The sequence below is a fragment of the Poromitra crassiceps genome (genome assembly GCF_964638095.1).
Source record: "Poromitra crassiceps genome assembly, chromosome: 10".
In the NCBI taxonomy this organism is placed as follows: Eukaryota; Metazoa; Chordata; class Actinopteri; order Beryciformes; family Melamphaidae; genus Poromitra; species Poromitra crassiceps.
This window is the reverse complement of record NC_139631.1, coordinates 44,716,562-44,742,628: the sequence shown is the minus strand read 5'-3', so window position 1 is coordinate 44,742,628 and position 26,067 is coordinate 44,716,562. Positions and strand designations below refer to the sequence as shown.

The 26,067-nt window shown below is 44.7% G+C and overlaps 2 protein-coding genes across 3 annotated transcripts in view; one reads left to right on the top strand and one right to left on the bottom strand.

Moving 5' to 3' along the window:
• The window catches only part of snx2 (sorting nexin 2), a 55,298-nt gene extending 50,584 nt beyond the window's left edge, over positions 1–4,714 (bottom strand). Inside the window, exon 1 of one of the 2 annotated variants that reach the window (XM_083644900.1) lies at positions 4,477–4,714. In XM_083644900.1, the coding sequence (XP_083501026.1) occupies positions 4,477–4,599 (123 nt within the window). In that variant the 5' untranslated portion in view covers positions 4,600–4,714. The remainder of the gene's footprint in view (positions 1–4,476) is intronic. The other variant, XM_083644901.1, reaches the window with a different exon arrangement.
• A 1,615-nt stretch (positions 4,715–6,329) lies between these two features.
• rnf214 (ring finger protein 214) lies at positions 6,330–25,714 on the top strand. Its single transcript, XM_083643854.1, has 6 exons — positions 6,330–6,667; positions 9,658–9,848; positions 11,921–12,054; positions 17,037–17,265; positions 18,948–19,157; positions 22,728–25,714. Exons 1-6 carry the CDS (start codon positions 6,562–6,564, stop codon positions 23,739–23,741), a joined length of 1,884 nt encoding a protein of 627 aa, XP_083499980.1. The 5' UTR covers positions 6,330–6,561; the 3' UTR covers positions 23,742–25,714.
• The last annotated feature ends 353 nt before the right edge of the window (positions 25,715–26,067 follow it).

The following is a 26,067-nucleotide window of genomic DNA, read 5'->3' as shown; positions in this document are numbered from 1 at the left end:
TGGAGGCAAATTTGTAGAACATGTTCAGGTCAACGTGTGGAAAAAAGTTGCTTGAAAATTGGAGAAACGGTGTGGGAGTTATGGCCTTTCAAAGTTGGGAATTTTAACCTGTAATGATAGCGCCTCCATCAGGCCGATTCTAAAATATTTCTGGAGCTAGTACCCAGCAAGCACGGATGGACCCGGACGAGTCGAGAGAGCCTAATCAGGACCAGATCAAGTCATATCATGAGGAGTCAGATCTGGCCCAGATTATCACTGTATCACTATCCAACTCATTTAACTCACCACTGAAATATCCATGAGGTTAACTAAATGGTTGCAATCAATCACATATTTCTCAGTCTGGGCTATTTTTTATCCAAAAGCCGAGTGATCAGCACTTTGCATGTGGACAATCTGATGATAAACAAACTGTTTATTCGTGGAGGCGGGACTACGAGGAGATGAATTGCGGGGGAATCCTGCAATTGTCTCACTTGCATATCTTGTTGCTAGATTGTTTTGAAAGAGAGAAAACACACTGCGAGGCGTAAAGTTAAACTATACATTTGAGTTGGAAGTTGGAATGTAGCATTGGGCGGCGTTAATGTGTTTCGGGGTTCTGAGCACTGGGTAAACAACATTATAGGCTGGTGGAGACACTTGTAAATTTTGAGGGAACCCTCAATGATTCTTCGAGATTAAGGCTTGAATTAAATTAGCTTTCGTTTTTATATTAAAACTGTCCCGACTCCATGGATGTTATACCGCTATAAAAAGAACAAGGGGTCCATGTTTTGAAACGGTAGGCTATATTACTCCGATGTTATATTACTCCGACGTGAACGTACAACCGATTACTTCAGCCAACACATAGCATAATGGTAGAATAGCCGGCCGGCAAGTTGGAGATCCCAAGTTCAAATCCCACTCACGGCAGTATTATATTTTTTGAAAATGTAGCATCAATTGTTAATCTGGACATAATTATATGTATAAAGCTGCTGAATACAAACTGTGTACATAGCAGAATAACTGGACATGCCCATTCATGGTAACGGTCATATTTCGACGTCAGCTTGACGTTACCGCGTAGACGTCTAAATCATCCCCAAACCGGCTGTGATTCGGCCACGTCCTAGACGTCACTGAAACACGTCATCACAACGTTATCATGACGTAATTTTGCTTGCTGGGTAATAGTTACCAATATCTGTCATTGGGCCAAATCTCACGTCTCTGCGATGTATCAACTCATTTTGATCAACATGTCCTCCAACTCATACGCTCCATGAGGTCGTAACACAGCAACACCTGGAATATGACCAGATAGCACGTCTGCTAGACTAGCGCCCCTCAGTGGCAGAGAAAAAGTACTGTGAGTAAAATGAGTTTTGTTCTTATTGTGTTTCAGGCAGTCTTTGCAATGTGTTTATTGCACATGTTCACATCGCCATGACGATGAAAATGTGATTTATCGTGCAGCCCTGTAGTCCCAACATGTTGTCCCCAAGTCAGACGCAGGACAGGATGTGGGCGTGTCTTCAGTCATGAAGCAGACTCTGCTCTGTAGCATGTGAACAGGAATATGAATGGGATATTCTATGAGCAAGTAATGTAAACAAACACCTTCATCCAAATAATATTGTCTTATTTAGAATAAGGTCACTAGTCCGATTATTGCAGACATATAAACATAGTCTCACACAAAAATCTCTCTCTCTCTCTCTCTCTCTCTCTCTCTCTCTCACTCACTCACTCACTTACTCACTCACTCACTCACTCACTCACTCACTCTCTCTCTCTCTCTCTCACACAGGTCACTTGAGCGTTGTTGTGACACTGAAGGAAGACAGTCATCTCCAGGAATGAAATTCAGAATTGCTGACATGACAAAACAGAAAAACAGGGCTCTGTGTGTGTGTGTGTGTGTGTGTGTGTGTGTGTGTGTGTGTGTGTGCGCGCGTGTGTGTGTGTGCGCGCGTGTGTGTGTGTGTGTGTGTGTGTGTGTGTGTGTTGTGTAACCCTGCTCTGGTGTGGCTCTCAACAGTCTTCTGTGTGGTGAAGTTTCAACACATTACACAGTTTTTCTCACTAACAGATGTCTGATGTCTCTAAACCCAGTTCATAAAGCTTCTCCTCTGTCTGTCTCTGCTCACTCTTTCCTGGGAAAAATCCTCAGCCACACAGGAAGTGGTGCGTTTTACGTTTCCTGTTTGTTTGCAATCAACAGAAGAAGAAAGGATAAAACACAGAGGCTGTGTATGAAACACAAGGAAGCTGTCTATCAGCTAGCTAGCTAGCTAAGTAGGTACCTGGTTTGAATGTAGGTGACAGAGACAGAATTGATGTCCTCAAGGTAGCACGCCAGGGCAGTGTGTCTGCATGTGTGTGTGTGTGTGTGTGTGTGTGTGTGTGTGTGTGTGTGTGTGTGTGTGTGTGTGTGTGAGCTGACGTTCGAATATGACTGTCTCGCTGTCAACTCGAGGCTCACGTTGAAGTATAATTCTTGCCTAATGTTAGCTAACAGCCTGACATCACCAGAGCCCTTCACTAATGCATCTGCCAGAGCAAAACATGAGCTCACACAGATTCATCAGGCTACTATAGCTAGCAGTGTCCCGATTGCTTCCTACTATCGGTCAAAAGTGTATTTCGTGACACCGTACAAACAACTATCAAACAACGAAAATGAAGCAATGTTTGACGTTATTGACGATTTTAAAATAAAAATTAAAACAAAGTGTTAGATGTTTGTCAGCGAATGTTGTGTCACAGAGGCTTTTTTAAACTGAAGTTTGGGGCTAGTTTCATTCTTCTTCGTCGGTTAGCAGGATCGCAAGGTAATATGGGATATCCTACCCCACCTAAGGAACCATTGCATGCTTCCCCGAAAACTTGCCAGAAATAGGTACCTAGAAAGGTTGCAAATAATGTATCCTACCAGTTTCAGACAGCCTAAAACTAAAAAATTACAACTTCCTACCTTAGAGTTACTACCGATATCGTTCGATTCATTGCGTTTCATACACAGCCAGAGACTGCACCAGTGTTTCCCCTACCATTCTACAGGCCAGGCCAGAAGAAAAAAATGCAAAAACAAAAAAGATTTAGATTTGTTTTAGTTTTTTTTGCTCTCCCCAAAATTTCAATAAACCTTTATGGCATATTATTACAAGACAACAATACTGCTGTTGACAGAAATAGAAGATGCCAAATCATTCCAAACAATAAGCATTTTGCTTTTAGGAGCATCGTGCCAGCGTGCAGTGCTGTTCCAAAACGTGTCAACATGTGTCGTTGCCTGGGAAACGCACATCCCATAATACAACTGTTCACATCGCATCCCATAATAGTATGATGATACTTGGGATGCCATTGCGAACATAGATGTGAACAGGTTAGCTAAAAGTTTAGCGTCACCAGCGAGGGCCCCCACCGTTGCGGTCGGGGTACGTTTCGAAATCCCTCCAGGCCTGAAAAATGTTCCAGGGGAAACACTGCATGCTGTCCTAAAGGCTCTATAAACAACATCTCATAAAGTCTGAGAACATTTTACAGCCCGAGTTTGAGGGTGATTATGCCTTGACAACCTTTGACCTTCTCAACCTTCTACACATATTCAGCTTAATGACAGGCAGACTGACCAGTCCCATCCAGTCTCAGGTCTCGAGGCTCATGTCTCAACAAGTCAAGTCTCAAGTCTAAATGTAGATCACAAAGTCAAGTGAGAACAAATCACAAGTTCACTAGGCCTATCAATTTAATATATTAGTTTGTGACCTGATGACAGCAACCAGGAAGAAGGGCAAAAAAGACATCTTTTTCTGCTTTTTTACACACAAAACCGAGCCTCCTCAGGCCGCCCTGTGTGGTTTCTGGGCTCTGATGTTGACATGACATATTGTTATATTAACAACAGTCTGCCTGTATTTTAACTGCAACTTCACTGAAAAGTGACCATATAATAGGCTGCATATATCAGCATACAGACAGCAAACTAATGTATCAGGCTAGTGAGCCAGCCTACACTACAGGCAAGTGACCAGAGTCAAGTTCACCCAAGTGTTGTTTTTTCTCTCGTGGAACCTGAACGCAGCAGCATCGACGCACCTGTGTGACTGTCACCTGACGGCAACCCGGAAGAGGGGGGGGAAACACCCCCTTTTCTGCGTTTTTTTACACGCAAAACGAGCCTCCTCACGCCTCTGAGGATCCAGGCCAGCTCTACGATCTATTCTGCCATCTCTCTACGATCTGTATTTTAACTGCAAACGCTGAAAAGTGACAACAATGCACTGGTTTGACGCAAACAAACTAGAAGTAGAAGCACTCCCGCAAAAGACAGACAGGTAGTCTGGCTGCTGTGTTGTGACTGAAGCTGGCAGCATCATCACGCCCAGGCAGCCCAGCCTGGAGCTCCCTCCCCTCCCAGGCATCCTCCTCTCCCAGGCCTCCTCCCCTCACCTCCTCTCCCAGGCCTCCTCCCCTCACCTCCTCTCCCCGGCCTTCCCTCACCTCCTGCGGCTCTGGGAACAGGTCCTCTCCGTCCTCCAGCTCCTGGAAGTCGGTGTGCTGCTCCGCTGCAGGAGGCTCTCTGGCTGCTGTGTCCGCCATGTTCGCTCCCTGCTGCTCACACACTGATGATGATGATGATGATGACGGCAAATATGAGATGTGACAAAACCCGAGAGAGATAACAACGACTGGCTGACAGACAGAGAGAGAGAGAGAGAGAGAGACTGACAGACAGAGAGGAGAGAGGAGTCAGGAGGTTTTCCAAGGCACCTCCGTCATGTGACTACCAGGAGTCAGGAACAGGGAGGCAGAGATAAGAGGGGAAAGGAAAGAGGTCTCACTCTGTCGCTGTTTCTGGGTATCGCTCTCAAACCACACTGTGAGAGCAGAGAGACTGACAACAAGTCAAAGGTGTTCATTATAATGTGGGTTGTTATTGTCAACAACCCACATTCAAATGAAACCATTTTTAGCTCATTTCTAGTGCCATGATTATATACACATTTATTAAACGTTAAAGGCCCCCAAAATGCTCAGATGTAGGCTATACCATCTTTTATTTTTACATCAAAATCCCAGTAAGCCCCATCTGCAACGGTAACTAGGCCAATGATCCTCAATGATCCAGGGGGTCCCCAGCAAATTGATTCATTATTAAACTTGTCCATTCATTAAATCATGTAGAAGAATGCCTCTTTTGATCATAATGCAATATCTCTGTACCTTCGATACAGAATACAGATTGTCATGCAATTCAGGACAAAATCATTTCTAAAAAAAATCTCACAGAGAAGAAATATCAAGTGGTGGTCTGTGGCCTAATGTGGAATACAGTAAATTAAGTTGATGTGAAAAAAGGTTGAAACATTTGAATTTCCAGTAACATTCTGTGTACCCACGATGAGTACAACATATCCATTTGAATCAAATTACACATCATCTAATTAATACAGTGTTAACATCCGGGGGCAAACTGTTTTTGTGATGTCATTTTTGAGAAAAACTAACTTTGCTCCAGCCTTTTTTTTGACCCTACAGCGCCCTGTTCACATTCTCACACACACACACACACCCACACACTCACACACACACACACACACACACACACACACACACACACACACACACACACACACACACACACACACACACACACACACACACACACACACACACACACACAAACCACAGTTTGATCTGCTGGCCACTGAGCAGCTCCAGTGGAGCGGTTTGGGTTAAGGGCCTTGCTCAAGCGCACCTCACTGGTGGTAATGAGGGAGGAGCACGCACTGCTTTTTCACTTTCCCCACACACACATATATAGTTATCCTTCCGGTCCCAGGGATTTAACCGACGACCTTCCATGTCACACGACACAAGTTTGATTCTCTAACCTTTAGGCCACGACCACTGCCCCATAAGCTCTGTGCAATTGTTCCTCTTTTTTCTCTTTTCTCAATTTAGCTACTTAATTTATTATTACCGTATGATTATTATGATTATGAGTATTATTATTATTGTTATTGTTATTATTATTATTAGTAGTAGTAGTAGTAGTAGTAGTAGTAGTAGTGGTGGTGGTGTTGTTGTTGTTGTTGTTGTTATGGGGGGGGGGGGGGGTAAAGTATGCATTGAAGTATGACAAGAACGCATGGTGAACCAGCTTTGTTTTTGAGTGAATGCTCATCAATAGACGATCTCTGACCAGATCCTTTGTGGCGCTGGGTGAAGTGTTTCACGCGCATCATATTCCGCCTCATGCGCAGTTACACGCAATCATTTCCGAGTCAAACACACACACACTGCCCTGCCTCTCTCTGCCCTCAGAGTGCAACAGCCGCTCGGTTAATGTTGGCGAAGTTAGCTAAACTACAGACAGACCGTTCAGTTATAAACTACAGACAGATCGTTCAGTTATAAGCGGTAAATAGCATTCCGCTGTGAACTAGGCGGGCTCGCGGTCGTTCTGTGTGTATCGGCCGGGACTCGTCGCTAACTCTGAGCTAACACGTTAGCATGATTGAGCTAACTGTGAGTTGTGTTTAGTTTAGCTAACTTAGCATGGAGCCTACAGCCGGGGACAGCATGGCGTCAGGAGAGACACACGACGTCCGGAGAACAGCCGAGGAAGAGAGACTACAGCCAGGCACAGACTACACACAAGAAGGTAACTAAACTACAGACAGACCACACAGAGGAAGGTAACTAAACTACAGACAGACACAGACTACACACAAGAAGGTAACTAAACTACAGACAGACCACACAGAGGAAGGTAACTAAACTACAGACAGACACAGACCACACAGAGGAAGGTAACTAAACTACAGACAGACACAGACTACACACAAGAAGGTAACTAAACTACAGACACAGACCACACAGAGGAAGGTAACTAAACTACAGACAGACACAGACCACACACAAGAAGGTAACTAAACTACAGCCAGACACAGACTAAACTACAGCCAGACACAGACTACCGTACACACAAGAAGGTAACTAAACTACAGCCAGACACAGACCACACAGAGGAAGGTAACTAAACTACAGCCAGACACAGACCACACAGAGGAAGGTAACTAAACTACAGCCAGACACAGACCACACAGAGGAAGGTAATTAAACTACAGCCAGACACAAGGCTCTTTCACACACAGATCGCGGCAAAAAAGCAGTTTAGGAGTCCCGCAAAGCCCGCAGCCTCGCCACAGAAATTGCTTTCACACAGAGCCAAGCAGCACGACCACATTCCCGTCCTGCAGTGTATTTTCAGGTGAAATCCCCCGCTCCCGGATTGAAAGGCGAGCACCACTCGCATGGTGGGCGGACTTGCCTTAATATCAAAACGCATGGATCTGCTCCTCAGACCAACTCGCCACAGACAGCTATAGCCCTCTGAAACTTATTATTATATACCGTAAGTTAATTTTACCTACTAATGTCAACATCATTTGAGCATAAAGCCTAACCGCACGGAGCATTCCTCCTGGCGTCCCTGCAGTCATGATTGTATAGGCTACTTTTTTTTACTTTCACTCGTGCACTTTCTTGCTACATGAGGTGATTTCCCCTGTAATTTTTTTATGAATGAGCTGACCATTCGCACCTTTTCCGGCTCGCTGTGACGACGCTTTCAAATGGAGGCGGGTTGCCAGGTAACCCGGCGCTGTTACTACCTACCGTGGCGGGACAAAAGGCGTAAAACAATTGTCCACCAAAGCGCGTTCACGACTTTCACATCGGAGGCGCAAATCCTATTTTCCGCGCATTTTTCGGCTTTCAAGGCCGGTGTGAAAGAGCCTACAGACTACACAGAGCAAAGTAATTAAACTACAGCCAGACACAGACCACCCAGAGGAAGGTAATTAAACTACAGACAGACACAGACCACACAGAGCAAAGTAATTAAACTACAGCCAGACACAGACCACCCAGAGGAAGGTAATTAAACTACAGTCAGACACAGACCACCCAGAGGAAGGTAATTAAACTACAGCCAGTACTACTGATTGTCTGATTCAACAATCACCCACAATCACAAGACCCACAATCAGTCTGACAATCAGACTGATTGTCTGATTCAATCAGATCTGATTGAATCAAACTATCGGATCACAATGAAGCCTGACTCTGACGACCACAACTTGTTTTCATTTCCCATATTGGAGACCAGAGGTAAGTTGGTCGAGTTTCAAACTGCTGATGCAATCTTGCAAAAATCCCCAAAAGTTGATCCATGCAAACCATAGTTTCACAATTAAGTCGCCAAAACAGCATCTGAAGAATGAAGATGTTGTTTTTAACCGATAAAAATGCTTGTTCTTCAGGCCATTATGCACAGTAGGGTTGTCAAAAGTATCGATAAAAGTCAATACTAAAAATTGGAAATGGATACAATACTCATTTGCAACAGGTATCGATAGTATCGATATCACCAAGGGGGAAAACGCTCCCTGTTTCGGAACAACTGCTCCAAACGAGACAGGTGTGAATACACTCTAATGGTCCATTTCCACCGCTGGTATCAGCCCTGCCCCGCCCGGGTTGAGTCGGGGTTGAGTCGTGCTAGTTTTGGTCCCTGCTTTGTTGAGGTTCCAGCGCTGTGGACCCGGTGCCATACCGTGGTGAGTTGCCGCCGGGGTGGCTTCCCTTCTCCCCGTAGCGTACTCCCGTCCCCCGCGCAGTGCATGCATGTGAGTTTGAGTAACAACAAAGTGATATCCATTCTCCTGGCCGATTGTCACATTTGCCCATGTACACTGTAGGTCATTTAGAGGCACCAGTATTTCATAACCAGTTTAAAAGTTCCGTGTATGGATTTAATTTTAACGTTATACGTTATAGCCTACTTGGGCTATGGGCGGAGGGCAGATATGCGGTCGCTATGGAGACCAGGTGTGGGCGGAGGAGAGTAAACTTGCTATTGAAACATAGTCTATAACAAGTAGAGACGAGTAAGACCAGGTCGAGTAGAGCTGTACTGTGCTGTTATATGTGGTGGAAATGAGCCATAAGAGCAGCCAGACTCTTTCCTGCGTGGGCACAGCGCGAAACGGAGATAAGTCTGACAAGCGATACTAGCCCAGGGCTGGAGGCGGGATTCGATCGGCACTTACAAAAGCACACGTGCTAACCGCAACCCCAAGAGAGCTAGCTCCCTTGGTGGAGCTGGTTAACAGGCCTTTACTGGGGAGTGAGTTTAACCAACTTACTCGCAAGCAAACAGGTCTCACAAGGACTCACATTCACTCGCTTACACATACAGACAGTAAACTACATATCAGTCTACTCTACATGTAGGCTCGACATTAGATACAGACAGCGCACTGTATCACGATACTTAAGTCACGATACAATGGTATTGTGATACGCTAGTATTGTGATATATTGAGTATTGCTGTATTGCAGTATAATGCGATTTATTAGCTTTTTTCAATTGCAAATGATGTCCACAGAGGAAAAAACAAAATGGGATTGTCAAGCAGACAGACTGACCAACACTGTTATACAAACCTGTCATAAATGTTGCATGATGCACTTCACAATTTATATGATAAAATATCGCGATACTTTCCATTCGTGCGATACGATATATTGCCACACAAAGTATCACGATACTATAAGAATGCTGTACTGATTACCCCTCCCCCCCAGGGCTGAGGGAGCGCTGCGTGGGCACGATGCCGGCCTGGGAGAGTCAGGTGGCTCAGATGTTTGAGCGCCACCTATGCCTGGCTGAGCAGCATGACGGCCTGCTGACGCAGCAGAAACAGGAAGAGGCGGACCACCAGGCGCACAAAACACAGCTGGAGAAGAAGAAGGAGGAGGCCACTCGCCAGCAGCACGTGAGTCTCAACACACACACACACACACACACACACACACTGGCCTTGCTGCGGTTGTAGGGATGGGTGCGCTTACTTGGATACTATTTGTTACTATTTGTTACTATTTGTTACTATTTGTTACTATTTGTTACTGTTCAAGTAACATTTCTACCGTTGGGGTACTCTCATCTTCACAGCCTCGGAAATACCTGGCAGGTGCAAACAAGACAGACGCTTTACTAAGTTACTTGACCCCACTGTCATTTCCCATAACGTTTGTTTGCCACAACAAATATGGAGAAAGAATCACTTTTTGGCTATCACTATTTAGCAGCTAACGTTAATCACTTGTTTGTAGTTCATCACTTTTTGGCAGGACAGCGGAGGTCATAATCATCAGTGGATTTACGTTACTGTAACAGTGATCAGGCAGTATGGATTATTACCGGGCGGGCATGTATTGGAAGTATCTGGTGAGCCTTTGCTCAAACAAAGTGCTAACCAGCTGGTTAACAGAGTTACTGAGGTAACGTTAGACTAACAGCTGATAACCAGCTGGTTAACAGAGTTACTGAGGTAACGTTAGACTAACAGCTGATAAGCAGTTAATGTTACTTTATCACGGTCTGTCTGGTTGTTCCTCATCACAAAAAGCGCTCCAGGCAGCAGTGCTTTTTCCATAGCCTGCTAAACCAGCCGGTCACGTAACCTCACATTTCATTTAGTTCTACCAGACCAGCTTTCACACACTGTTTGCAGTGGGTGGAGGTTGGGCGGGAGTTGGGCGGGTGTTGGGTGGGTGTACTTCACAGTGTGGGAATTTAGCCAGGGGCAAAAATGCCCCCAAGACATTTCAGAATGACCCTAAAAACCATGATCAAGAGGCAAAAAATGCCCCCAAGATTTGGATAATTTTATTTACATTCAATTAATTTAATTTCCATTTCCATCTCTAACACACACTCAGCACCTGCAAGCTGGTTGCCAGAAGAAGGTCATGAAGAGAACACACACACTCACAACAGCACACACACATACACTCACACACAAACAGTGCTGTTGTTCACACAGACACACAATACACTTTAGCAACTTCAGGGTTGCCACTTCAGAATCACTTTTATTGCCACAGTATGGAAGTTACATACGAGGAATTTGTCTTAGTGTCTGTATGCAGCATAGCGGTCACATCAATATACAGAGATAAGAAGTAGGAAGATAACTAAAGACACTCACAAAGTTGCCGGTTTCCTTGTCTTTAGCCTTTTGAAGAGGAAACAAAATAAGAAAAACCGCTACGGAGCAAAACATAGTTTTAAAAATATAGTTTTAAAATGGAAAGCACGTATCACATATTCTGATATGTGTGGCTGTGAAGGACAATCTTCATCTACAGATCCTTTCCAAAAAAATTAGAATATCATGGAAATAACATGGATAACCGTGGGCTTCAGCGGATTGTCAAGCAAAGACGATTCAAAAAATTTGGCCGAGATTCAGAGGGAGTGGACTGAGGCTGGAGTCAGTCATAACTGAGAAGTAACTGCTGATTTTCTTCACACTATAATAATTTCTTGAAATACTGTTTTGGGGGTTTTCTGGAGCTGTAGGCCAAAATTATGAAAAATGAAACAAATAAAGGCTAGAAATATTTCACTTTGTGTGTAATGAATCTATAATCTATGAAAGTTTCACTTTTTAAAAGGTATTATGGAAAAAACAAACTTTTCCATGATATTCAAATTGTTTGGAAAGGATATATATGTGGATGTGGTATAAGTAATATGACCTAGTTAGCTTAGCTGGGCCAATATGCACAGTATATCTCCCTAAATCATATTGAACAACAACACAATTTTCAAAACAAATCAAGGTCTGGAAAAATTATGGAATTCTTTGCATTGAAAATGTGCAGGAATCCTTTTGATAGCAGTAGTGTTGTTTTCTATCTATATAATTACTCCGCAGTGCTGAATTAATCTATAGGCAGACTGTACATTTGTCTCGTGTGTGTGTGTGTGTGTGTGTGTGTGTGTGTGTGTGTGCGCGTGTGTGTGCGTGCGTGCGTGCGTGCGTGTGTGTGTGTGCAGGCCCTCCTGGACAAACTGGAGTCTCTGCGTGTCAAACTGCAGCTGAACAACTCCAAGGCCAGCAGGAAGAGCTTCTTAGCCAAGAAACAGGAAATGACGTCAGAGAAGACTAGAGACGAGGAGGAGAAGCACAGGTGAGAGACGACACTGCAGAAGCGGGCGGAGCCATTAGATCTGATTAACACCGCCACAAGTTTAAAGGAACAGCTCACCCTAAAATCCAAAATACATATTTTCCCTCTTAACCTGTAGTGCTATTTCTCCATCTAGACCAGGCGTTTTTAAAGTAGGAGCAGGGCTCCAGAATGCGACCTTTTTTCTTGAGGGTGCCAGTAAAAATATCACAGGGTCGCATCGGTGTGAGTGGCAGATAATCATGTTTTGTTGTTGTTTTTTCCCTCTCCCCTCCTCCGGCACGGGTAGCCTACATAGTGTGATACTTTACTTTACTTTACTTTATTTACTTTTACTTTATTAGCAGACGCTTAGTTTTATCCAAAGCGACGTACAACAGATAAAATACATCACACAATAAAACATAGCAGAACAATGAAAATAGATCAAACGGACAATATGTGATCATGATAAAAATATATAATAAAATAAGAGTTTTATATTTATAAATAAATAAGAGTACAGATTATTCACAGTATATAAAACAATTCAGGAGTCAAAGAGGTGCAGTAGAGGGAGAGGTAGGGAAGTGGAGACTAAACAGATGTGTTTTTAGTTTTCTTCTGAATATAGGGAGAGATGTGGCCGTTTTAACCGCGGGGGGGAGCTCATCCCACCATGTCGGTGCGAGATACGAGAAGAGTCTCGGTCGAGAGAGACCTGTAGGCCCGTGCAGGGGGGGAGGGGCCAGACGTCCTGTAGGCCCGCGCAGGGGGGAGGGGCCAGACGTCCTACACTAGTGGAGGGGCAGAGGGAGCGGTGAGAAGTGTGGAAGCCATAGGCTGTAGATATGGAGGGGCTGTTTGATGGACTGCTCTGTAGGCCAAAACCAGGGTCTTGAATTTAATACGAGGCAGGATGGGAAGCCAATGTAGATCACGGAGGAGGTGGGTGACATGGGAACATTTATTTTGATTAAAAACCAGACGGGCGGCAGCATTTTGAATGAGTTGAAGTGGTTGGATGGCAGAGGGAGGGAGACCGGCAAGTAGAATGTTACAGTAGTCAAGGCGGGAAATGACGAGAGATTGAACCAGGAGTTGTGACGCTTCTATGGTGAGGAATGGGTGGATTTTTCGGATGTTATAAAGGGCAAACCTGCAGGAACGTGCGGTGGCAGCAATGAAAGGGGAGAAGGATAGTTGTTTGTGGTATATGACTCCGAGGTTCTTGGCTGTTAGGGAGGGTGATACAGTGGAGTTGTCGATGGTGATAGAGAGGTCGGTCAGAGGGGAGTCTTTAGCAGGGAGAAAGAGGAGTTCAGTTTTTTTTACCTCAATTCAGTGTTTGTGGTGGTGAGCAGCCAAGTAAAGGTAAAGTTGATAATCATTGCGGTTGATAGTAAAACCTTACATTTTCTTCACTGGCTCATTCGGTGTCTTTTAGCTACTCAACAAAATGAGGCAGCTCAGTCAGAGAGAGGAGGACGCTGCACTGCAGAGGAACCAAGTTTAGCGATGGCGAAAATGTCCCCCCACCCCTGACCGACAACCGACGCTCATTAACCAAAATAACCAAGAAGATTAAAACATATTATTTATAGCTTAATGCATTCCCCTGGTAGGGCTGGGTATCGTTCACAATGTTTCGATATCGATTCGATACTTTGATTTCGATACCGGTTCCGGAACGACACTTTTTTCGATACCTTTTTTTAATCCATTTTCAAAAAAAAAATTACATTACACATTTGTCAGCTACTGCTGACAGTTGACAGTTTAGTTTAAGTACTGTATCTACCGTAGACGACATTGATAGTATCGCAGGGTAAAATCTTGGTATCGTGACAACACTAATGGATATATGTACTGTATATGTGACACAAAAATGCAATTTATTATTTTTGTCAAAAAGTTAATTTCTGGCCCTGGTGTGTTTTTGTTTTTGTTGTTGTTGTTGAATAAATTCAATCAATCAATCAACATACAGTACCAGTGTTCGACATTAACGGATGCCCGGTTGCCCCGGGCAACCCAAAAAAAAGAAAATGGCAACCATTTCTTGCCACAGTGGCAACCACGTTTTAACATGCCAAAAAATATGTACAGCAGCAAACAGCAAAATATACACCAAATAAATATGTTTTAATACTTGTGAGTGACGTACATGTGACATTTTATTGCTGCTACAATCGGAACGATGTTACTAATTACCAGTCGGAACCTACATGCTGCACGTGCGGTGTGTTTAACGAGTAGCCTACTCTGCAAGATGAGCCGTGAAGATGTCAAATCAGATGAAGTCTGGCTGGGTCAAAGCCAGACTAATAACCTAACTCTGCTTCAGCATCAACATCACAAAGCTGCAAGATGATCATTCAAGCGACAGGAACAAGAACCGCCCGCACAGAAACAAAAGACAAGCAAATGTGTCAAGTCATGGGAGTGGTGAAATACCCCGGCGTCTTTGAAGGGGCCGGAAAACTACTGCCAAGCATGTAGCCTACCTCATACACCTCGACCAGGACATCCTTAAAAAACCTTTTATCGCCGCGCATATTATCTGCTGAGAAATGACGAACGCTTTACATCCCTGCCTCGTTTGCTGGAGCGATCAAGTAGCCTAAAGAACAGATCAGATCAGGCATGCAAGAGGTAGGCCTACGTCTTCTCTAACGTTATTCATTAATTAGAGAAAAGAGGTGGGGCAAATAGTAGTTGCCTGTCACATACGATACGGGGTGAGTGAGAGAGAGAGAGGGATCGCAGCATGGACAGGGCCAAGGCCAAGGCCGCTTCTGGGGCTTTTGGGGCCCCATGCAACACCTTAGAGTGGGGGCCCCAAACCACTGTCATCATAGTATCCCTGAATGAACATGAGGAGGCATAGGCTCCTTCATTATCAATAACGCTTTTAATTAATAAATTAACTCATTGAGTGCCAGCCACTTTTGGAGAACGGACGCTCCCAGTGCCAGAGTTTCAGAGCGTTTTCAGTGATTTCTCGAGGCCCACAGAATATTGTGTGATATTACTATGTAAACACCGAACACGCAAAAAGAACAAGGAGACTCTATTGTATCATCAGCAAAAAAAAGTTTATTGATACCATTTTCCGTTCTTTAGTTATCAGCCGGAGAAGATAGGTCAAAAACAGCAAATACAGGCATTTCTATCTAGAAGCTGAGATATTCAGCCTTTTGTGAAATGCAGCATTTCAAGTACATTCACTGACTCTAGCTAATATTTTCTGATGTAGTGACGTGGTGTAGTTGTGTGCTGCCCTGGGTGCCCCACCCCCCTCTCCCCCCCTCAGCTACAAACTCCTCCCCACACTAGTAACACACAGCCTCACGCACCCAGCGTCTATTTTCGGAGTGCTTTTTGTGCGCCGCCTCCCAGGCAGCACGACAAGGAGCATTTCCTTGTCGCGCTGCCGGACTGCAGGGAAAGGGTTGGCACTTCGGCGTCGGGTGCTGCCTTTCTGGCGGCTAATCGTGTGAAGAAACTATGCAGACAGACAGGCAGAGGAGCTCAGTTGTGTGCGCGGATTGACTGCTGTTGCCAGGCACCGTCAGTTGCAGCCAGAGCAATCTACATGGCTCTGGGCTGCAGCATGAGCGCTTTCTCTTTGATCAGGGGGCTTTTTCAGGCTATATTTCGGACATTTCTCTAATCTGGAGAGCACTGTCGCCACCTGATGAGTCAATAAAATAGGTTATACAGCTTCAATAGCTACAATATTTGTACAGGACATACATAAGGCTTTGATCCACGTCCCGCCAAAAAAGGCAATTGACGACAATCGTCGTCTTTGGCACTCTACGTTAGTATTCGAATTGACGACAACTGTCGTCATTGGCACTCAATGAGTTAAGCACATTATGAACAATAACTGTTAAAAAAAAATATGAAAATGAAAGTTCACAAATATTACCGGTAGTTAAACAAATCCTTTCAGTGCAAAATAAATGCATTATAAAAACAAACAAACACAATTTGTTTAGAGAAAGAAATTACACATTATTATTATTATTATCATTATTACTACTACTACACCCGGTGCGCACACTGAATAGGCCTATTATACTATAATATACTATAGACTATTATACTTACCTTTCTCTCACATCGTCATTATTAAGCCGGCTTATGACTGCATAGTATCTTAATTACTCAAAATATAATGGCAACCATATTTTTATTCGGGCAACCAAAACCTCCTGCCAGGTTGCCACTCTGGCAACCACTTTTAAAAGTTAACGTCGAGCCCTGAGTACTTGTGTTGACATAACTCGTGTGTGTGTGCGCGCGCGTGCGCGCGTGTGTGCGCCATGTCCCACATCTTAAATGGTTGCCATGCATACAAAGGGCTCTACATCTGTAGGCATGATAGAATAGTGGATTTGATATCAAACGATATCACCTCTATTTTTAGATGTTTCTGACCAAGATGTTAAAGTATCAACAGCTGGAGCAGACCATTTCACAGCTGGGCTACAGTTGTAAACTTTTAGTTTTCATATTTGGTAGCCTGGGTCATGTTCACAAACTGGTTGTGAGAGGCCTCCAGATGGCTGGACTACGTAAGAGAAGTGCCAAACGGCTAGCAAGGTATTGCTCAGTCTCTGCTATTATTGGTAGCCGCTCAATATGGAGAAGGCGCTGCTTTTTGTATCCTTGAAGTGGATACTAACCAATATCTTGTATTACAGTATAACTGTATTTGTCAACCTGCCACTGCCATCACCCTGTGTGGTGTTCCTTTATTTTGTACGCATTACTGTGGTCGCCAACTAGGCACTTTTGTAACTAACTGTCTCCCAGCATCTGACTGCATTATTAGTGTTTATGTACTTTTGTACTCTGTATTTATGTGGACATAAATAAATCATTTAAATGTGTGTGTGTGTGTGTGTGTGCACGCGCGTGTGTGTGTGTGTGTGTGTGCGCGCGCATGTGCGTTTGTGTGTGTGCGTGTGTGTGTGTGTGTGTGTGTGCAGGCTGGCTAAGGAGCTTGAGGAGAGCGAGAGGAAGCTAACAGCGTTGGTGTCTGAGCACAGTGATGAGCAGAGGAGGTGGGGGGGCGAGCTGGAGGAGCACAGGCAGCACATGGAGCGGGCCAGGAAAGAGGCGGAGGAGGCGGAGCTTCTGGCCATACGAGACGAGACGGTCGCCGTGGAGAAAGAGAGAGAAATCTGCATGTCTCGCATCCAAGCCTGGCTGCACGAGGTAGGACGGAGTCTGTCTCTGTCTCAACTAGAGACTGAGAACTTTCGGATAACTTTCTCTAAACTAGGCCTGCACGACTAGGTCTAAACTAGGTCTGCACGACGAGGTCTAAACTAGGCCTGCACAACTAGGTCTAAACTAGGCCTGCACAACTAGGTCTAAACTAGGCCTGCACGACTAGGTCTAAACTAGGCCTGCACAACTAGGTCTAAACTAGGCCTGCACAACTACCTGCACGGTCTACTCTAAACGATGAGAGATTCAGGGCGGCCCTTCGTGCAGAAGGGGCGGTGACATGCAGAAGTCGTGTGCTTCTAAATGGACAAAACAGAATCAAATAATTAGAGATGAAATGGTGTGGAAATTTCATATCATGATTATAGTGACGGAAATTATCACGCTTATCAGTATTATCACGGTATTGTTAAAATGTGCTGAAAATGTTCAACAAGTACTTATTAGGGGTGTCAAAAATAATCGATTATAAGATGCACCGCGATGCGGACGTGGACGCTTCTGCATCGATTCACAAATGTCAAAAATCGATTATTACATATTACATATATTATTATTTACATTTTCTCGGAAACGGAAGGTCAAATTGCGATGCCAATAAAGGACTATTATGTATTTTTTTACCCCGAATCTAACGCTGCCACCCACGAGTCACCAATGTGTTTCTGTCTGATTGAGAAAGCATGATGACATCAGCCAGTAGGTAGGCATGTGCTTCTCAATTAAGGAAGAAGTCTGGAGCAACTCGGGCCATAGGATGCCTTTTATTTAAGGTGCAGAGTTATAAGGGCAACGGTTCAACGTCAGTGCGTCTTCATCCGGTCAACAGAATGTCAGGCTGGGGAAGCATTTTAAAGGGCTGCCAACAGGTGGAGAATAGGGGCAGAGCCTACAATTAGCCAATGGCTAAGTCCTGCCTATTAGTCAATTACATAGCCTCAGCAGAGCATCTACAATCAGCAATTATACAGTGTAAAGCAAAGTAAGAAGGCCAAGATAAAGGCCTAGAATAAGATTTAAAATGTACAGTGCATTATAGGGAGGGGGGGATTAGGCTATAAAAACAAAGTACAACAATAAAGGAATAAAACGACAACAAGCCCAAAAATGAAAGGCAGCCATGTGCTTCTGTCTGTCTGAGAAACCATGATGACATCAGCCAGTAGCCAATGTGTTTGTGTCTGTACTTCTGTCTGTTTGAGAAACCATGGAAGCTTCAGTGTGGAGATGTTCTGTCTGATAGCCCACCATTACAACTCTTTTACCTCGTCAACGTCTCATCTTAGTCATGGAAAAAAATGATGAAAATGTTTTCTTCATCAAAATGAACACTGCTACTGGTTAACGGTTACCCTCTCGCTGCTTTTTGAAGCCGCCAACATGTAAAGTTGCACACATGGTAAATGAACCGTGTTGAAAAGAAGTTGGGGTTTTTAGTTTCAGAAACAGATATATGTTGTCTTTTGTTATCGTTTGTGTCACATCTTTTTAAACAAGACAAATCCTACAATAGTTATAAACAGTCATCCAATAACATCTGCCAAACTGACATTCAGCACTGTCTCTGGTGTCTGGTTATGTCGAGTCAAGTTTATTTGTATAAACAATACAAATTACCAGCTATTTTAATTACCTGGCAATTGTCATATCATCATATCTTGTCCCAGGTGGGCCAGTACCTGAACACCCTGAGGATGGACTGTCCCCAGCAGTACCAGCGTGAGCGGCTGGAGTGGGAGAAACAGGAATCTGCGGTCCGGAAGACCCAGGCGGAGCTGCAGAGCCGCTTCCAGGAAGTCCTGCAGCAGCTGCAGCAGGGCCGCGAGTTAGAAACCCTCCCGAAGATCAACGCCCCATCTCTGCCGCAGGTCCCCATGGTAGGTCATTCTCAACGACTCCCAAAAAGTAGTCGACTAGTGACGGGAGATACTTTTCCCCCAATAAAAATGATCAGTCCTGGTCGAAAAGGTCTCAAAAACGAGCCTGGTAAACCAGCCGGTCACGTGAACTCACATTTCATTTGGTTCTGCGGGACCGTCTGGCCTCAAGCCCTGGGAGGGCTTTAGCAGAAACTGCAAAGCGGACGAGCCAATCAGCCACTGCGCTCAGTGCCCTGTGATTGACAACGCAAGTTGGCCAATCAGGAACGCCACTTGCAAAACAATAGGGATACCGCAGGAATGAGTCCGGAAAACATGGATGCTAACACTTCCGGGTTCTTCACTGTTTCTGCCTATGAGATTTTTGAATGGGTTTTTGGCGCGATGCTTCAAATGAGGTCTGTGGTTAACGCAAGCTTATTCAAACGCGAACCAGTGTTCAGCAAGATACTCTTCACACATGAGGACCACTTTCATGAGTTTTGAAGCTTTTACGTGCCATTAAAAGGGCGGCTAGCTAGCAAACGGCTAAATGAGACTACACTGTTGAGTCGACGGGGATATTATACGTCATCACGCCAAAGTGCAAACACGGAAATTCTCTTTCCCTCGCCGTTCAGTCACACAGCTATTGCCCACTCGCTCTTTCAAACTACATTTATTAGTAAAACACACGCGCTATATCAGTGCACAGCAGCGCACACACTGACACAGACAAACTCCTTTCACAATACTGTCAAAACCTAACCTCGCATCACCAGGCTCTCTCAGAGGAGAGAGACCCCAACACTCACGTCCAGCCGCCCCATTAGCCAATAGCATTTTAGAGAAATGTGATGTACCTCTACCTCTAGTCTAGACTGACCAATCAGAAGCAGTTACAGACGAGCAATACTAGCATGTTTGTCACACCACGTGTGGAGCTGTTTGACAGTGTTACCAAACTATGAAGTGACAGGTCAATATTCTTTGTATGCCCAGATTTAACCCGGGGCTGCAATTAATTGCGTCGGGAGATAATTTAGAGGACAGTGCCGTGCAGATTTTAATTTGCAGCTTTTTGATGAATAATAGTTGCCAGTTGGTTTATAGTTATGTTTAATAAACTTATTTATTTAATTTGTGTGTGTGTCTCTAAGTGATTGCTAACTAATTGGGTGCATGTTCCCCGTCCCACACATTGACATATAAAATTATTTTTCATATTTATTATATATCTCAATGGTCCCACGCACTGCTCTGTGTCAGCTCACAGTAACGCTTATTTTGAAAAAGGTTGAATTTGGCTGTGGTGACGTGACGTGGAAGCCTATGCGACACTGTGTGTAGTTCTGGAATAGCTTAGCATGAGCTTTTTACTTCTAGGGCTCGCATTTACGCTACAAAACTCATGAAAGTGGTCCTCATGTGTGAAGATTATCTCGCTGAACACAGGTTCGTGTTTGATTAAGCTTGCGTTGCCCACAGACCTTATTTGAAGCATCGCGCCAAAAACCCATTCAAAAATCCCATAGGCAGAAACAGTGAAGAACCAGGAAGTCCAGGACTTCTGCGTTGCGACTACAAAAATACTTCATCCCTGCGGTACTCTATACTGGCCGACTCTTTGCATGTCCGCCTTGAGGAGTAATGCCAACGTTCGTCTAGTTTAAACAGCCATAAAGTGCAGTTATTGCAGAAATTGACAACAATTAAACAAGTACAGGAGTATGCAACAGCGGAGTTTCTCGGTGGAAAATATGTTTTTGATGTTCTCCCGAGTGGATTTGGGTTTGACTGGATCCACCACTGATGCGTGATTTCTAACCCCACATAGGATAAGCAATAACCACGCCCTGTGGCGCCAGGATTGGCCAGGAGCATTGAAGCTTGGGACTAAAGCACCTGGGGGTTTTCATCTTTTAAAATAAAGATGTTTAAAAAACTATTGCTTGTTACATTTTCAGTGCTGTACCTTTTCTCTGGGTAAGAATTGAGCTTGAAATTAACGATACATTATATTATATGAGCTATGAACGTGAACACAACACTGTTTATATTATTGGATGTTTTTGTAGGTTGTGTACATTGTGTAGATTACAATTATTATACTTATTATTATTAGTATTATTATGCTAAGGAAGGTAGGTGACCATAATTCATTTCAATGTCCGCTCTCAATGTCCGCTCTCAAAATCGCTGTTTGTTCTCAAGAGCTATTCAGTTGGTTCATGAAATCGCTGGGCTGCGTGCCCTCCAGTGCATAGAAGAGTTCTGACATCGCCATTCACTCCAATGGACCAGTTTTTTTCCAGGAAGTAGAAAGTGGAACTCTTCAGTAAAAAAGCAGCACTGTCGAGTTGCATCAAAATAGACAGTGTTGTACTTTGAAAGGGTTTTTCATCCCTTGAAATTAATCAAATTGTACATTATCGGCTTTATTTTAGCATGCAAAAGTAGCGCGAGACCCATTCCTGGCTGTTCATTGGCTAATGATTCTTGCATTTTGGTCCTCCGCTGACGCCACTCTCTTACTAGAGGGCACTACTCCAGTGTTGCTCCTGGCCAATCCCGGCGCCACAGGGCGTGGTTATTGCTTATCCTATGTGGGGTTAGAAATCACGCACCACTGATTGGCTGAAGGAGTTGTCTGTCAAGGCAAGTACACCCGCCCAACTTCCGCCAACTCCAAAGACTGGGTGAAAGTTTCAGGCCAGACGGGAATGAGGAACAAAATGAAATGTGAGTTCACGTGACCGGCTGGTTCACCAGGCTACTCAAAAACAGCCAGTTAAGGGGTTAAGGCTGCATTCAGTGGCCGCTGCATGTAGTGCAGCTGTAGTACGTCGGGTGGGAGGGTCTCACGTCACCCCCTCTTCTTGCCTTCTCCCTTCAAAACAAGCATGTGTGCCACCGAACTAGGAGAAGACGTTTTTAAAAGTCTCTCTTTTTTTTTGTTTCGTTTCTGTTTATCTGTTATTTTACCATTTCATCCTGATCACTTTCAGTCGTGTATCGGAGCCATGTTGTATTTCCTGCGCAGTGATTCATATAAAAAGGCAGGCTTTCATTGACTATTTCACATAACTGGAGGATTTTTATTGTTAAGAACAGATACAGCTGCGACTGTTGAGAGAGAGAAGAAAGAAGACAAGAGAGAAACAGTCAGAGCTGTGTGTGTGTGTGTGTGTGGCGCATAGGGATGAGCAGACTGGGGGGGGGGGGGATTCCCCCCTTATGTTCTTCAGATAGGGGGGGATTTATAGACTTTGGGGGGGATTTTTTACGATTTTTTTTTTTACGATTTTTTTTATCGTTATCGTTTTACGATAACGATAATATTTTCACATGAACCTTATGTGTGGTATAATGAGCATAATATACTGTATAGCACAGCCTGTCGTGACCTATCGTGCTTAATTGACCTACTTTAGCTACTTTAGCATGTCTTGGAGAAATTAGCATAAGCAATAGCTAAGTCCAGCTGTTGACAACATTAAGCCATTGCTTACACAACTAAGCACTTCATCTTCAGCCGCAGAAACCCAATAGCCTTCCTCTAATGGCTCCGCCCCTCTTCTCTCATAGGTGGACCTGAGAGTCAATCAGATGCTTCAGTCACTGGCCCGCCCCCAGTTCCTGCCCCCCCCTCTGAACGCGGGCGGCAAAAGACCCCTCCTCCCCACCCCGCACCCGCGCCCACACCCACACCAGTACCATGCCCCGTACTATACCCACCCGCACCACTACCCCCCCCAGCACTACCACCCGCCCCAGTACCAGCACCAGTACCCACCCCCAGCCCAGTACAGGTATCCCCCCCAGCAAAACCACCACCCTCCCCACCTCCAGTACCCTCCCCAGCTCCGCCACCCACTCCAGCCCCAGTACCCCCCCCTGCTCCACCACCCGCTGCAGCCCCAGCAGCACCCCCTCCCGCCCCTCTTCAGAGCCCCAGTGCGGGTGACTCCGCCCCCCAGCCTGCCCCCTTCCCCCCCGGTGCCGGTCCCTGTCCAGCCTCAGTACCCGGTGCCTCCCTCCCCCCCTCCCGCCACCACCTCCTCCGCCCCGCCCACCTCCGCCCCGCCCGCCCCCGCCTCCGCCCCTGCCGGCAAGCTGGACAAAGTCCTGGAGAAGCTGGGGGCCAGATTCCCACAGTGCAGCAGGTCACAGCTGACGTCTCTGCTGCAGCAGGTGAAGAGCTCGCGTGGCACGCTGGCCGGCATGTCCATGGAGGAGGTGACGGAGCAGGTGGGGCTGAAGCTGGCCCAGAGCGAGCGGCCGGCGCCGGGCCCCATCAGCCGGCCCTCCCCGTCCGGCCCGCCCAGAGCGCCAGGGCCCATCAGCCGGCCCACCCCATCCGGTCTGACCAGAGCCCCGGGACCCATCCAGAGGCCTTCCGCCACCCCGCCCAGAGACCCGGGGCCCATCCAGAGGCCGGCGGGCCCGCGCAAGCTCTGCCTGATGTGCCAGAACCATGTGGATCCAGAGAGCCGCCACCCGCTGAGCTGCAGCCACATCGTCCACAGAGACTGCATCAGAGTCTGGCTGCAGTCCAGCAAGAACAACTCCTGCCCCTTCTGCCCGGCTGGCTTCAAGTGAGAGGATGGGTACGGAAGCCCACTGAGGACATATTCGCACATTTGATTTATACCGTTTCCCTGTGATGAGTTACATTTTCTTTGTTTTCTTGATAATAGCAATTTTATGGTGTCCCTAGTCCATACCCGCGGACGCACGCGAGCAACTTGGCAGGAACTGGAGTTCATCATTGTGTGAGTGTGGCTAGATTACAATGGGTTAGCTAGTCACAATTGATTGGCTGGCTGAGGCGGAAAAATTTAATATTTTTAGCAACCGAGCAACTGAAAAGGAAACTGATTTCACCATTGAAATCAGCGTGACTTGTGCATGTCAGCTGGTTAGTGTTTCACTCACTCAGTGGCATTTTGAGAAATTGTTACGTGACGTGAAAAGATAAAAGCCTGTATGTGCAGACTTAAGGGTATTCTTTGGCCACAACTCCACGCAGACTTGCCAAAAGTGCTCACAAACAGGTTAAACTTGGGAACATGGAAAAATCACCTTTGTCAGTTCCAGATTGATTAAACCTGTTGAGATAAATGGATGCAGAAGACAGACAGACAGTACAATACAGTACCACAGGGATGATGTCTTTTTGTAGGCTTTATCCAGAAATCGCCACCGTTTGATTTTTCAGTGGAAAAGTCTATGGGGTTTTAGAATGGGGATTTCACTTAAAGCAGCTACGAGCAACTTTTTCGATTGTTATTAAACAGTATAAATTTAATATCAATGCATCACATCTTACCTCTAATAGTCGACGATACCAACGCAGAGTAGTCTCGCTTGAACCCCGAGTGAATCGGCCAGTGTTAGTGTGTCTGTAGCCAGGGCAGATCAGGAATTGAAATGAAACGGTTTGCAGCAGCCACTTCGGCCATAACCACAAAATAACTTCCAAAAAACCTGTTAGAATATAACGAGAGATGTTCCCGCGAGTATGCGTGGCGTTCACATTGTTTATGTTATGTTGCTAGGCAGCGCAAACGGCATAAAAAGGCAGCTGCGTTTCACTTCCGGGTTACCCGGTCCGGTCGCTCTAGAGAGCCCCCTGTTGGCGCGAGTTTAGACAGACTATAGACTTAATAATCACCTAAGGGAGCAATCTCAGATACACACGGCTTTGGTCTCGTCGACTATTAGAGGTAAGATGTGATGCATTGATATTAAATTTATACTGTTTAATAACAATCGAAAAAGTTGCTCGTAGCTGCTTTAAATGCATAAAATAAGGTCTGTGGTTAACAAAAGTTTATGTGAATGAGAATTTGGGTTCAGCATGATACTCTTCACAAACGTGAATCACTTTGATGCCTTTTGAAGCGTTTTATAAAAATTGCATAAAAAAAACGCATTTACGTTCTAAAAGTTATTCATGTTTGTGAAGATTATCATGCAGAATACAGATTCGCGTTCCGATCAACTTTTGTTAACCACAGACCTTATTTTATGCATTTAAGCGAAACCCCCATGTTAAATCCCCATAGACTTTTCCACTGAACAACCCGGAAGTATACTTCCGGGCTCATTCCTGCGGCTCTCTATAGGATAGTAGTATTATCTTAAGATAAACTAATTGGCAGAGAGTAATTAATGTCGTTATCTCAAGAAAATGAAACTATGCTTTAAAATAATGAGGTAGTTTTCAGCCCGATGTCTCCACAACGTTTTCCCATTCTCATTATCTTATGAAAACACAAATAACTCAATATCTCAAGAAAACAAAGGAAATGAACTGGCTTTCATGGGAAAAGTAAATAAATAAAATCTATTAATATATGACTTCAATGGACTTCCTTAGTGAAGAGTTCCAGCAGGGAGTGTTCATTCCTATCAAAGTTCGACTGTTGGTCGCTCCTGATGTTAACCTGAAGCTTCTTCTGCTGACTCAGTCAGAAAAATGCCAAAAATAAATGCACCAGTTCTGTCTTATCATTTATTGTAAAGGTGATGTTTGGGCAACAGTTTCAGCCAATGATGATGACAAAATGTTTTCTTTTTTAGTATTATTAATGAATAAAAAAATCTTTTTTGATTATATTGACTGTTGCCGTTATTGTTAGTGGATCAGGATAACAGCTGAATGCCTAAACATGTCATTGAAACACGGGATTAGAAGCCAGTAGATTTCATTAATGCAGATTTGATGATCACTTATTTCTTAGGTTTCATGTTTATTTGTTTATTTAAAAGGATCCCCGTTAGCTGCCAGCCTATAGGACAGTTAGTCTTACAAAAATATACATTACATGACAGGTAATGGTTAAAATACACAAACACAAAGTAAAAGAATAGAAGACAGAATAAACAAATCTAAGCTAAGACGAACATTAGCATGGTCAGC